General features: G+C 33.8%; 1 protein-coding gene across 4 annotated transcripts; it reads left to right on the top strand.

Moving 5' to 3' along the window:
- Positions 1–347: 347 nt before the first annotated feature.
- Positions 348–6069, top strand: LOC133688382 (NAC domain-containing protein 75-like). 4 transcript variants are annotated; one of them, XM_062107852.1, is made up of 7 exons: positions 350–511; positions 1063–1323; positions 1497–1674; positions 1984–2549; positions 3192–3494; positions 4219–4326; positions 5425–6069. In XM_062107852.1, the coding sequence occupies exons 2-7, from the start codon at positions 1198–1200 to the stop codon at positions 5512–5514; spliced, it is 1371 nt and encodes a 456-aa protein (XP_061963836.1). In that variant the 5' UTR covers positions 350–511; positions 1063–1197; the 3' UTR covers positions 5515–6069. The 4 variants fall into 4 exon arrangements, with proteins under 4 accessions (XP_061963838.1, XP_061963836.1, XP_061963835.1 ...); XM_062107851.1 differs by having other exon boundaries at positions 350–609; XM_062107853.1 differs by lacking the exon at positions 350–511 and adding an exon at positions 616–759.
- The last annotated feature ends 8427 nt before the right edge of the window (positions 6070–14496 follow it).

The raw sequence follows: 14496 nt of genomic DNA, 5'->3' as shown, positions 1-14496 counted from the left end.
TTAAATTAATAATATACTGTATATATGATTTATATATATACAGGTGCATGGTGTAGGTGTTTTTTTTTACACGCGAAAGAATGAGTTTCCTCTCAAATTATCTCAAAATACTCCCTTTTGATCATGAGTCTACAAATTCAGAATAATTTCATAGTTTTTCTTATACTTAATTATCTCAAAATCTTGACTCAAAAAATAATACAAATATTTGCCTTAATTAAGCGCTTGACCTTTCAACTACCTAATTCAATTAATTTCTTGATATTAATTAATTATGATTATTGTTTATTATATAGATGTATGTTTTTTTTATTGGGTGGCTTAAATAACAGCTATGAAATCCGTTTCTTGCCTTTTGCTTTTGTAGTCAAGCCCTCAAAACAAAAGGTGTATGAGAGAGAAGGTTCTTAAGCTTTAGAAAATCCAACTCTGTGTTTTTTTTTCTTTCCTTCTTTCTATCTCGTATAAACTGCTTACAGCAGGTTACTTAAATTAACAAAGGCTCTTAAAGGTGAGTACCCTAGCTGCTTTTCCTTTATCTCACTGGCTTCAGTTAAAGTAGCGACTACAGAGAGCGATTTCTGGTGATTTCCATGGTTAAAGCAGCAGGTTTATAGCTAAATCCCACGGCCACAGTTTCCTCTTTTAATTCCCTTCTCTCTTCTATCCTCTCTTACCACAACTGGTTTTCTTTTCCTTTATTTAACGAAGATATTTTATATTTATAATTCTGTTTTCTAATATTAATTTCTCATCTGGGTACGAATTCCTTCTCCTTCTCCTTCTTCTTCTTCTTCTTCTCCTTCTTCTTCTTTTCTTCGTGTTGAAAGGATTATAGTTGTTGAATTAATTTCATTGCTCTTCGTTCAATCAATATCTACCACTACTATAGTTGTCTTCTTAATCTTATCATATATATTTCATCCATATATTTTGGTTTTCAACACCATATTAATTATGATCATCTAGCTAGGAGTGTATGTATATACTAATTATGTACTGTTTTTCCTCTTGCTAGTTTACATTTCAACAGATCTCAAACTCATGATTTGTGCTGTATAGATATATAGCTAGCCGCGGGGATATGAGTAGCAAGCTGTTGTTCCGAGCTGATAAATTGAAGAAAGATTTTAAGAGTTATACGTTTGGGAGAAGGAAGATATAATATAGCATCAGCTGTGTGATCGAAAACGAGCCATGACTACTAAGAGTAATATGGCTTCCATCAGCAGCTCTAATCTCATCGATGCAAAGCTTGAAGAGCATCAGTTGTGTGGATCCAAGCAGTGCCCTGGGTGTGGACACAAGCTGGAAGGAAAGCCGGTAATATGGATAATCTCCTGATATTCATTCCTTCGAAACAGATTTTTTTTTTTTCCCATCTTCCCTTTTCTTTTTGGGCATAAATAAATTAATTTCTTTGGGACAAATTGTTCCTTTTAGATTTTTAAGTTGAGCTTTTGTTTAACTTTGATTTGAGTGGAGTTAATTTGCAGGATTGGTTAGGTCTACCAGCAGGAGTGAAATTTGATCCAACAGACCAAGAGCTTATAGAACACCTTGAAGCGAAGGTAGAGGCCAAAGACATGAGGTCTCACCCTCTGATAGATGAGTTTATCCCTACAATCGAAGGGGAAGATGGGATTTGTTATACCCATCCTGAGAAACTTCCAGGTCAAGATTTTCAAAACAATTATCACCTATCTCTCTCCATTGTTTGTTCGAAGTTGTTAGGTTTTGACATTTTATATATTATATTCTTAAATTAAAAATAAAAATAAATTAAAACCTAGTAACATACATACATACATATATATATATATATATATATATATATATATATATAGGCAGGCTTTGCTACAAGCGTTAAATATCCTTTCTCTTGTTAATTTGTTGAGACTTTGGAAGAATTGTACTATTGCGTCGCAGTTTGTTGCACCTAAGCGAACCTAACTTTGATTTCCCTGTAATCTTTCCATGCAGGAGTCACAAGAGATGGGCTAAGCAGGCATTTCTTCCACAGACCTTCGAAAGCTTACACAACTGGAACAAGAAAGAGAAGAAAAATTCAAACCGAATGTGACTTGCAAGGTGGAGAAACTAGGTGGCACAAAACAGGCAAGACAAGGCCAGTAATGGTGAATGGGAAACAAAAAGGGTGCAAGAAAATCCTAGTCCTCTACACCAATTTTGGCAAAAATCGAAGACCCGAAAAGACTAATTGGGTCATGCATCAGTACCACCTTGGTCAGCATGAAGAAGAGAAAGAAGGAGAGCTTGTGGTTTCTAAGATATTCTATCAGACACAGCCAAGGCAATGCAATTACACTGATAGAAGTGCAACCCTTGGTGAAGGAAGCAGCGACCCTAGCAGCAGAAGAGACAGTGGTAGTGGGAGTTGTTCTTCTAAAGAAATAATTCCTCAAAGAGACGAAATCTCAGGAACTGGGCCAGTTGCTGCGTCAATATCAAGTTGCACTGCCTTGGATATTCATCAATTGAAATCTGATCATTTTGGCTTTACTCCGTTCAGGAAGAGCTTCGATGAGGTATAATATATGTTTTTCATTCACACACGCGCGCACACACACACACATATATATACACCCATCTTCTACACATTCTTTCGTATATGTATTCATCAACAAAGCATTTGCAAACAATATTGCATGTATTGCACACACACACACACATAAAAATAAAAAAGACACTGTATTCTAAATAGTAGAAATTTTTTGTACTTCGAAAAATTGATATGAATGCAACGCCCATCTTGTTTCTAGCATCTTTCTAATATTCATGTATCACGCAAGATATATAAATGAAAGTAAAGAAAGAGAAATAAACCAAAAAAAATTAAAAAATAAAATAAAACTCTAGCTATTGTTACTTTTCTCTTTGACCATTGCTTGCAAATTCAGCATGAAAATCTCTTTGAACCTCACTTGATTATCTTCGTCAGCTAACTAAACCACCGAAGAGACCGAGTCGTGAGTTACAGCGTACATTAATGAAAACGAAACCGATATTAAAATTAAAACTGATAGAGTGAGCAAAGGCATGTAGAGAAAAAAAAAGTAAAGTAGGAAGCGAAAGTAAAAAAAAAGGAAAAAAATAGAGAGATCTTCACTACAAGATGTCTGAAAATGGACTAACTATCAAACTTCTTAATGGGGTTGCGTCCTTTTCAGGTGGGGATAAGAGAGGCTTCAGTAGCAAGGGAAGCCTCGGCGTCAGGCACATGCGATGAGATTCAGGAGCAGCATCAGAGGCCACATCATGTGGCCCATGATCCCCATCAACAACAGCAGCTGCAGCAGCACCACCACCACCAGACGGTGCATCACCAGATTGCGACGGCGGCCTTCCACATCAGCAGGCCTTCCCATCCGATCTCCACCATCATCTCTCCACCTCCCCTCCACCACACCTCCATCATTCTTGATGAGGACCCATATCATGTATCCAGACTAATGCTTCAAAACGAAATCCAGGTATTTAAGCTGATCAACCTAATTATTAACTACATGTCCTCAACTTTCTTTCAAATCTAACGACAACTAAATTGAATCACATTCTAATTAATATGACTTCCCAATTTGATTTATTTTTTTCCCAACAGTACCAAACTTCTCCGCACTGGAACATGAAATTTTAATGTACGTCAGTTCACATAAAGTTGTCACCACAAGGTTCAGGACACTGTTCGTCAAATTAAAATACCTATCTATCGGGCAAAAGAAAAGGAAAAAGAAAAAGAAAAAGAAAAAACCATGCATAGATGGAGTTTGACATGGTGCGGGAAGGTCAGGGAAGGAAGTTGATAGCCATGGTGATATATATCGGAGCCAGCTACGGCATCTTGACTCTCCTTCTACCTCCCCCTCCTCTCTCTATCTCTCTCTCTCCGCCCAAGAATTAATGCACTGATAGTTGCATTTTATGTTCTGTGTTTTTCTTTTGTTCCTTTTTAATTTTAGGAGGAATTCGGGGATCGAAAGTAAAAGTTCCCTGAATAAATTTTCACCCTAAAATGAAGAAAGGGGTGTTGGTCATTTTGTTGTATATTGAGAAATTACGTAGTAACTTTTAGTGCCTACTCAGTTGGGTGCCATAAACTGTCTTCTTACTTTACAAAACTCTCTGAGGACATGATGGTTAATAATGATTTTTCTTCTTCTTTTTTTTTCGTGATATATTGTGGATAAATGAATGCAGCAACAGCAGCACCAACAGCAGCAGCAGCATCATCATAAACTTGGAGGGAGGTCTGCATCTGGTTTGGAGGAACTCATAATGGGTTGCACTTCAACTGATGTAAAAGAAGTGAGTATGAACTTTTTGACCCTGAAATCCATTTGTCATAAATTCCAGCAAGGAAAAGAATAAAGAAAAGGTGAAAAAGGTTATATATTTAAAATAAAAAAGAAAAGAAATTTGATTTAAAACCATTTTCGTTATTACTGGCTGAGAATCTGAGATTACAGTTATTTTTAAACTAAAGATATGGAATCAGAAACCTTTTCTTTTTCTCTTTTCTTCCTTTTCCTTTCATGTTTCTGAGGTTTTAATATGATGCATACATTAATAGCCTAGGAAGAACCTTTTTGTTAATTACTTCACTGGGAAGGGTTCATTATATTTGTTGAAGATTTCAATATTTCAGTGTAAATTGAAATTAAAAACATTAACTTAATCACGAACTTACTAACAGCTGCTTAATTCCTTGCAACAGGCAAGGGCTGCTCCTTTCCTTCTCCTCTCAAATGAGGATGAGTGATAAACAATTTTTCCTTCTCCTCTTAATTCGAATCTAATTCCCTCAGACCATTTTAATTTGTCTAAGAACTAAGATTTTAAACGCCTTCTTCTGTCAATTTACAAATTTTTGTAATAGCTACAAATAAGATAATTTTGTTTTCAAACCTCATCGTTTATGTTTTGTTTTTGCCTTGAGATAGTTTTTTCATCAAGCTATCATAAATTCAAAATCTATCATCCTTATTTTTCTAATTAAGTTAGAAAAATTAGGTGTGTTAAGAGTACAAAAGGATTCTTGATGTTTAGCACAGTAACATAAGTTTCTGGGTTAAAATAGAGTATTCAACACTATTACATATCTATCTAATTTGTTTTAATAAAATGAAATATGCCAGATAGAAAAATTAAAAACAAAAATTGAATAACAAGAGGAAAGATTCGATGTTTCCAACAAAATATTTTTATATAAGAAAGGTTGATGATAGCGACATGAAAGCTTTTTATCATGCGTGTCCTCTCGATATAATACAGTATCAGACAATCTTATCGTGGACGAGATTAAAAGGACAAAGGAGGCAGCTTCATTTGTTTTGTTTTCAAGTGAAAATTTTCTGTTCATACCAGAGCCCTAGTTATTTCTCACAAGCTTGCGTTTTATTGCAGGAGTCATCCATTACAAACCCGCAAGAGGCAGAGTGGTTGAAGTACTCTTCCTTCTGGCCAGACCCTGACAACCAGGATCATCATGGGTAGGACCAGAGAATAAACAAAACCCTTACGGACACTATCATTATCGTTGCCATCATCATGATTGCTTGAAGCTACCCTTATGTTCTTTTCTATAAGAGGACCAAGAGATCATCTTATGTGGTCGCTCTTTTACTTTATTATTACATGCCTATAGGTTGGTCTAGTGGCTCTCAACTGAACTAACTGTTCAACAGTCCATGTTGGAAAGAAAGAAAAGAAGAAGATAACAAAGAAAGAAAGAAAAAGGAAACCAAGAAAGGCTGCTCTCTACTGACAATATAGAAGGACAAACAAAGACCCAAAGCAAAATCTTCGTACATGAAAATCATCACCATCATGATTACGCTATCATCCTTTACGTGCCGGTACTTATTATTTTATTTTTTAACACCTCCTGCATAAGTTCTTTTATTGTTATTAGAACAGAACTATATATATATAGCGAATAGGTTGTGCAAATTGCAGGAAAAACTTTGTTAATTTATTCTGCTTATTTCGTCTTAAAGTAAAAGTATAACTCTCTTCTCAGCAATGAAAAATGTGTTTATGATTTGTTTATATTCACTATTAGAAAATTAAAAAATACTGATAGAATATTTTATCTGCGTTAAGAAAAACATTTCATTGATGTATGAATTTGTAGATAAAATTGCTAACCAAAACATTTTATTAGCATGTTTCTAATTGGGGATTTACCTTTCCTTTCGTAATTCCAATGCCAACAAAAATGCTGATGAAATATTTGCGTTAAAAAATAAGTTTTTATTGTTTATTTTGTTGTTGTCACCTTAAATTCCAATGGACTATTTGTTGCATACTCCATTGATATTGCCTAAACCTTTTGTAAATTTCCAATAAAATTTGTGTGAACATTGCGAAGAAATGGCAAAAAAAATTCCATGTTCATCGATGATTCCATTAGTGTTTCACTATTTTTTTTATTGTTTACTTTAAATAAACCCAAAGGTATTTTTTTCTCACCTTAAACTCAAAACAACAACAAAAATCACAATCATAGCATAAAAACATCTCCATAACAAAAAACAATTTAATAAAAATTTCACCATTCATCTAAATATTATACATATAAACATTTTCTATATAAGACATAAATTCCAACAAAGATGGAGGTCGAGGGGGAGGAAAAAATCCTACACAGAAGGTTCCATAAAGGAAAGGCAAATGTAAAGTCATATATTCATGTAATTGATCCCAATACATCCTATTTTCTTGTTTCAGCCACGCTCTTATTTCTTCCTCTGAATTGGCCAACTACATAGATAGTTCTTCCTCACCCTTTTTTAGGATTAACTATTAACGCCTGGTGATGTTTGGTTTGGGTTGGAATATGATGTTCCTACAATTAAAACAATATGGCCTTCCCTTATTTTTTAGGTCAATGCCGTAGGCATACCATAATCTCGATTTATATCGAGTCCATCAATTGCACCAGCCTCCAACCATAATTAAGGATCATGTGGAGGGTGGGTGGAAGTGACCTTACTAAATTTCATAATCATACGAGTATTATATGTATCCTATAAAATTTAAAAAAGAGTTAAAATTCTAAATTCATATTAATGATACAAACAAACATTTGTAAGGCAATAATAACTATTAAGAAAACTTACAGCAAACACTTTTGCTCTTCTATCGATAAAAGTTTTCTCCCTTTCCACCCTTTCCCTATTCTTTATATGAGTTTCTTCATATAACTTCATTGAAGTCAGTTTGCACCTATTATGGAATGTATATGTATATGAAATATTTTAGTAATCTCTACCTTTACTATTGTATTATATGTATCCCATAAAATTTTAAAAAGAGAGTTAAAATTCTAAACTGATATTAATGATACAATTAAACATTTGTAAGGCAATAATAACTATCAAGAAAACTTACAGCGAACACTTTTGCTCTTCTATCGATAAAAGTTTTCTCCCTTTCCCCCCTTTCCCTATTCTTTATATGAGTTTCTTCATATAACTCTATTGAAGTCAGTTTGCACCTATTATGGAATGTATATGTATATGAAATATTTTAGGACTACTTTAGTGTTGTAATCTCTACCTTTATTATTGTATATTGCCCTACACATATAAATAGAAATGATTAGCTAACTAATAGGTTAAGCCTTTTATTTCTTCTCCACTTGGTATCAGAGCCTTAACATATTAAAACTCTTCTCTCATTCTTCTTAATGGACTTTACTTTTATTGTTGCTGCCAACTTCTCCCTCCACCAATTCAACATTACAGCCTAGTTGGTCGGCTACTCACAGGTTACTGTCAGTGGCCCCTCCTTCCCACAACAACAGTCTCCCTATCTTGCAGAGCAGAACAATAGTTCTTCTTCTCATGTTTCTATCGTTTCTCCTCATATTATGGGGACCTCAACTCCAGCTATAATTTTTTGTCTAGCACTCAACAAGTTATTTCGTTAAAGCTTATAAACACCAATTATCTTTATTGGAGAATGTAGATGAAGTCATATCTTCTTGGTTAAGGTGTCTTCCACTTTGTTGATGGCTCCATGTCGTGTCCCCTTCTTATGTCTCTAACAATTCTGCTGGTTCTCCTTCGGCCATCAACCCTTTTTTTTCCATTAGAAGCAACATGATCAACTTATTTTGAGTGCATTACTCTCCTCTCTTTCAATGGATGTATTGCATCTTATGGTAGATTGCCAGATCTCTCATTGTTTTTAGTGCACTCTTGAGCAAGCTCTCGCCTCTTCGTCTAATTCTCGCATTATGCAACTCTATGGGTCTTTTCAAGATCTTTGGCAAGGTGATACTTTGGTTATATGTATATGCAACAAGCAATATCCTTATTTGATGAATTGGCTATTATTGGCCGGCCAATCTCTCTTGAAGATTTCAACCTTTATGTGTTTCGTGGCCTTCATGGTGAGTTCAAAGACTTGGTAACCACCCTCATGACCATGATAGAACTGTTGTCATATATCGATCTTCATAGTCTTCTCCTTACCCATGAGTTTCTACACAATACCTTTCTTTTATCCATGGCTATCAACCCACCTCTACTTCCCATATCATCTTTACTGCCTTATGCCCATCTTGCCTAATATTAAAAAAAAACCCCAATTTCAACCATAATAAAGGTCGTTCTTGTGGCAACTGCGTCCCAACAGCAACCGCCATAACCACCAATACATGTCTAATTTTCATAGCTTTCAGGGCTCTGCTTCCATTTACTGGAAGCAGAGCAAAATTAAATCTATTCAAATTGATTGGGGTGGTGAATATCATAAGTTAAACAGTTTCTTTCAGACTATTGTTATTTATCATAGGCTAATTTGTCCTTATACACATGAGCAAAATGACACTATTAAGAGTCACCATCAGCATATTGTCAAAACTGTTCTTACCCTCCTATGATAATGTAGTGCTCTGTTACGGTTTATGAATTATGTGTTTGAATCGTCAACATATCTTATCAATCACAAGCCTACTCATGTCCTCCAAAATTAATCTTCTTTTGAGTGTTTGCTTCATCGTACTCTTGATTATGATTTTCTATGTACTTTTAGGTGTCTTTGTTTTTCTTTTTTGCATCCATATCATGTTCATAAGTTGGATTTTTTTCATTTTCATGTGTGTTCTTAGGTTATAGTTCCTCTCATTTTGGTTATCAATATCTTAATTTAGCATCTCAACATGTTTATATCTCCCGTTATATTCGATTTCATGAAGATGTGTTCTTTTTTGCAAAATCTAAACAGATAGCACAACACCCCAACACCTATTCTTATCCTATATAGCCTGAACATTTGCCAACCCTGATTACTTCCCCAAATATTTACCACACTGCCCCGTCGGTCCACCACACCATCAGACCATCAAACTAAACAACCTACCCCCCCAACCATGTCTGTCATCATCCAACCACAACCCATCCTTGCCCTTATGTCACCATCTACTTGTTTCTCTAATGATCATTCTACAGGAACAGGCTCTCCTTCTTTAGAGTTGCATGTTTCCAGGTCTGTTACTGCAAAAATTATTGGTTCTTGCACGGATTCTCTAGGCCTTACTACTTCGAGCTCCACAGCTCAGTGGGGTTCTTTAGCGAATCTACAACTCATCGTTGATCTCTTATTTTATCATCTCTAGTAGCTTACAGGTTTAGGTTGTCCTCTATCTCGTTCTGCCGCTCATCAGCATCTCACGACTGCTCAAGACCACACTTCTGATGGCATCTGTAGCCACCTCTGCTGCCTTTATATGTTGAGTAATCTCTCCTCCCAACTATGAACCCATTGTGTTCTCTGATGTTGATAGGTATAAGGCTTGGCATGGTGCTATGCAATATGAAATTCAGGCTTTGTGCTTTAACGACACTTGGTCCTTGGTTCCTTTTCATCCTTCAATAAATGTTGTTGGCAGTTTTTAGGTGTACAAGATAAAACACCGTATTGATGGAAGCATTGAGTGATATAAGACATGATTTGTTGCTAAAGGTTATACTCAGCAAGAAGGCATTGATTACTCTGAAACCTTCATTCCTGTCATTAAGCATAAAACTGTCAGGTTAGTCTTCTCAATTGCGGTTTCGTGTGGTTAGAAGATTCATCAACTCGATATCTATAATTCCTTCCTCAATGGAGTTCTTACTAAAGAGGTCTACATGAAACAACCTCTAGATTTTGTTAACTCTCTGCCCTTCTCTCTCATGTGTACTAATTGTAGAAGTCTCTATATAGTTTGAAATAGGCCCTGCAGGCGTGGTATACTCGTCTGAATGATTTTCTACTTTCTCTTGGCTTTCACGCTTCCAAGGTTGGCACCTTCTTATTTGTCTTGTCTGTGGGTGCTGATATCTTTTATCTTTTGGTTTTATGTTGATGATATTCTGTTTATAGGTAACAACTCTATTATGCTTCATCCTCTAATACAGTTGTTGAGCATAGAGTTCAAGCTTCGCGACTTAGGTGTCGTTCATTATTTTTTAGGCATTGAGGTTCAGTCAACCAGTATGGGTCTGATGTTACGACAACATAAGTATATTCTTAACATCCTTACTTGGGCTGGTATGACCTCTTGCAAACCTGTTGATACTCTTATTTCTGCCTTCAAAGTTACTATACTGCTCGATTCCTTGTTTTTTAATCCTACACAATTTCATCAAATCATTGATGCTTTTCAATATCTTACCTTTATGAGGCCAGACATATGAGAAGTGGCAAAGTGAATGTATTAAAATCATATTCGATGGTCTTATATATTATGTATTACGAAATTTTAATGTAATATTATGACATGTTAGAAAATATTATAACTATTTAAGACGTTATTAATGATTAATGAGAGCTTGGAAGGTCAAATGGTTACTACTACTTTTAACATTATATTTTTATATAGAAGCTGGCTTTAGTTGGATGATGCAGACGAAGGGTATTGTTTTTTATTATTATTATTATTATATAGAAGGGGCACAAGCTCAAAACTTTTTAAGGAGGAGAAATACTATTGTTATTCGAGTTATAGCTTATTAACAAGAAAATTGTTGTTAAGTGAGGAGTTTGGTTTAGGTGCAAATAAATAAATGTTAAAATAAGATGTATGCGTCCAAAAAATGAGCTTAAAGAGAACAAGAATTTTGCGATGACTATATATGGGGTAAAATCTCGTTGTATTCTAATTTCCAAAGCAAATATATGTAAAGGTATCATATTAGAATACGTCGAAAGCATAGTACAATAGAGAAAAGGATATGGCGGTTCTCGGATTAGAACTTAAACTTTTCTAGTGACTAATGAGAAGTGATATTGGAATAAGATTTACTTTCGTAGAGTTTTCATGCCTCCAAACTTCAAATTATGCTCTTGACATTATTAAATTGGGTTGTCATACTCTTGAAAGGGTGGCTCTATCAGTTTCTTCTGTCTATTTATGCTTGTTTGAGATACTTAAATAAGGAATCTTTGTAACTTAAATTACATTTTAAGTCAGTCCCTTTGTTTTTTGCTACTTGGGAAGCTTCTTTATTTCTTTATTCTATTCCAGATTCGACCTTTTTTATGCTATACAATGTATACACATTATACAGAGAGTCGAAACGTGTTTATCGAGAGAGAGAGAGAGAGAGAGAGAGAGTAACGTGCATGCCATCTTTTCTTCTATAGGATGTGCATGAAATAAAGTTAAATCCACAAGAGCTACGCAGCTTCATCGTAGTTTCTAAAGGGAATAAAGATACCACAAGGAATGAGAAGACAAGAATAAGCTTTAACTTTGAAATGGACCCTTCTTGCGACTGACTGAGATTATATATTATTCAGGAGAGTTACTTTAGGTTTTTGCTATGTACGTAATAGAGATAATTTTATTCCATAATACTAACGACTAAATAAATTATAATTACGAAACTCGATCGATCTGTTTCTTTTTGAAAAACTATTGTCGCATATATAACCACTAAATTATATTTCGTTTGTCTGTCTGTTTGTGTAACTCAATGAATATTTTTATCAATGAATCCGTACATCCAATATTGTTGAATATCACATACTTCATATAATATGTAGCACTTGGCCACAGAAAATTTAAAAACAAAAATAACATGATGAATTTGAGAGTATATATATTTTCCAAATAATTGACACGGCTGTTTCACTTGACTCTTTCAAATAACAATAGATTCTTGGATCGGAGTTGCATCCGTCTATATACTGAAGAAGGTATTAAAATTAACATATTGAAGCACAAACTCTATTGTATAGGTTGTTTTCTGCAAAATGTAATTTGTAGTAGACATGCTTCCTGCTAGTATTTTACTGGAAAAAAAAAAGGGAAGATCATATAATGAAGATGGGGATAATTTGTAGAGAGCGGGGGAGAGAAGAGAAGTGTCCCTTACCACGTAATAAAAGAAATTAAGAATGAAATGTCTTGTTCAAAGTAAAAAGGATATATTTAATTCTTCCGCTTTATGGAAGATTTTGGATGCTTTTAAAGGGGGCTATGGTATTTGCAAATGCTAGGGCCTCTGGGTGTGCAGAGATTTGGTCCCAAAAAGAACTTGCAGGGAATAATTGTGTAGTGCTTCCCGGAATATCACAACATGGCCATACCATCTTTTTTTTGGATTCTTCACAACATGGCAACTTTTTGGGCTTTCCAAATGGTAGCCCACCTCTTCATATATAGTTCAGTACTCCTGCTTCAGCTTAGAGGCTGGATGGGAACCTTCCTTGATGCAAATGCAATGTTTCAGTACTCGACAGGTTCATGGGATTTTGGTTAGGTTTTAACTCGTAAAAGACTTGGATTGCAATTACACAGGTCAAACTCAGCGACCTACCATATTAACTTAAAATTTTAGTAATTTATCGTAGCTCAGGTGAGACCCGAGTTAGCCTTGAATTTTTTTTTTTTTTAGCTTATATTTATAAGGATTATTTTTTAATATTTTAATGTAAAATATTTATACATAGTTTGTATCTACATGGATTTTTTTTGTACTTTTCAATGTAGGATAATTATACTACATTTCATTTTTGTTTTTTTTATAACTTATATGTACAAGTATTATTTCTTTATTTTTCCATGTGAGATAACTATATTTACACTTCATATATTTTTTTATAGTTTATATCCACATAGATTGTTATTTCTTCTTTTTTTTGTGTGTGTTATAACTATATATAGTCTACATTTATATGGATTGTTTCTTAAGTTTTAATTTGATGTGAAATAAGTATACTACACTTCACGTTTCTTTTTACATCCTATATCAACATGAATTGTTTCTTAATTTTTAATATGGTATAATTATATTACACTTAGATTTTTTTTTATATAGCTTACATTCACATGCACTATTTCAAACCTTTTCCATATAGGATATTAAAACTTCAAACATATTTTTTTTTTATTTTTTCGGATTGACCCGGGTCAACCATTGTGACCCAGGACTTGATTTCTTAGTCAGGTCAACCTTCAAGTCAGGTTTAATAACTATGGTTGATAGTATGGTTGTCTCATTATCAAAATATTTTTTCATTAATGAGACAACCATACTATTTATAGCCAAGTATGGACGCTATCAAAATTTTTTTTGGCAATCCCCCTAGAGAGTCTTGTAGTGAAATATTTCCTTCTTTTCTTCATCAAATTAATGGTAATCAAATTTTTTTCATTTATCATAGCGTTAAAATCAATTAGTGATTTATTTTTGAGAAACACATAAACTCAATTGTGATATGATAAATGAAAAAGGAGAAAACCTCCAATTACAAAAAAAAAAAAAATTAGCATGCATAGAAAATTAATTATGCATATAGAAATAAATTACTATTCACCATAAAATGTAATTACTATTTTGCCCTTTCAAAGAAAAATCAATGACCTTAGTGTTGGGGGTATAATGGTATTTTCTGAAGAATTTATTGATTATTATGAGATTGATCGGGGATAATTTGATTTGTTTACCATTCAAATACACAATGTAATGACTATATTTCTCTAAAAGCATGATACCCCAAAATTAGAAAATACATATTTATACTTAAAAATCCAAAGAAAAAACTAGAAATTTCAAATCCAAAATATTTTTGAAACACGAGGAGATAAACATTTGAGTTGCAACAAACTAAAATTCCAAAAGAATAGCCAAGTTAGATATTTTGACAAAATAGGATGAAAAAAGACTTAATAGAAATAAAATTGAGTTAAAATCCAAACTTGACCTAAATTGGAAGGATTCATTAAGTTTAAAGACTTAATTAAACTTCTAACATGTTTAATTGACATATTTAAAGACTTAATTGAAGGAAAATTAAGTTTGAAAGTCAATTAGAAAAAAATTAAAATAATTAATTAAGTTTAAGAACTTAAAACTTCTAATGGGTTTTGTGGATTCAATCAAGGACTCAATTAAAAATAAAATCAAGTTTAGAGACCTAATTTAGATCAATTTGCAAAGATTGGAAGATTAGAGACATAATCGAAACTTTAAAATG

The sequence above is a fragment of the Populus nigra genome, chromosome 3 (assembly GCF_951802175.1).
Source record: "Populus nigra chromosome 3, ddPopNigr1.1, whole genome shotgun sequence".
NCBI lineage: Eukaryota > Viridiplantae > Streptophyta > Magnoliopsida > Malpighiales > Salicaceae > Populus > Populus nigra.
The sequence above is the reverse complement of the archived record's forward strand: the minus strand, read 5'-3'. Positions and strand labels throughout refer to the sequence as shown.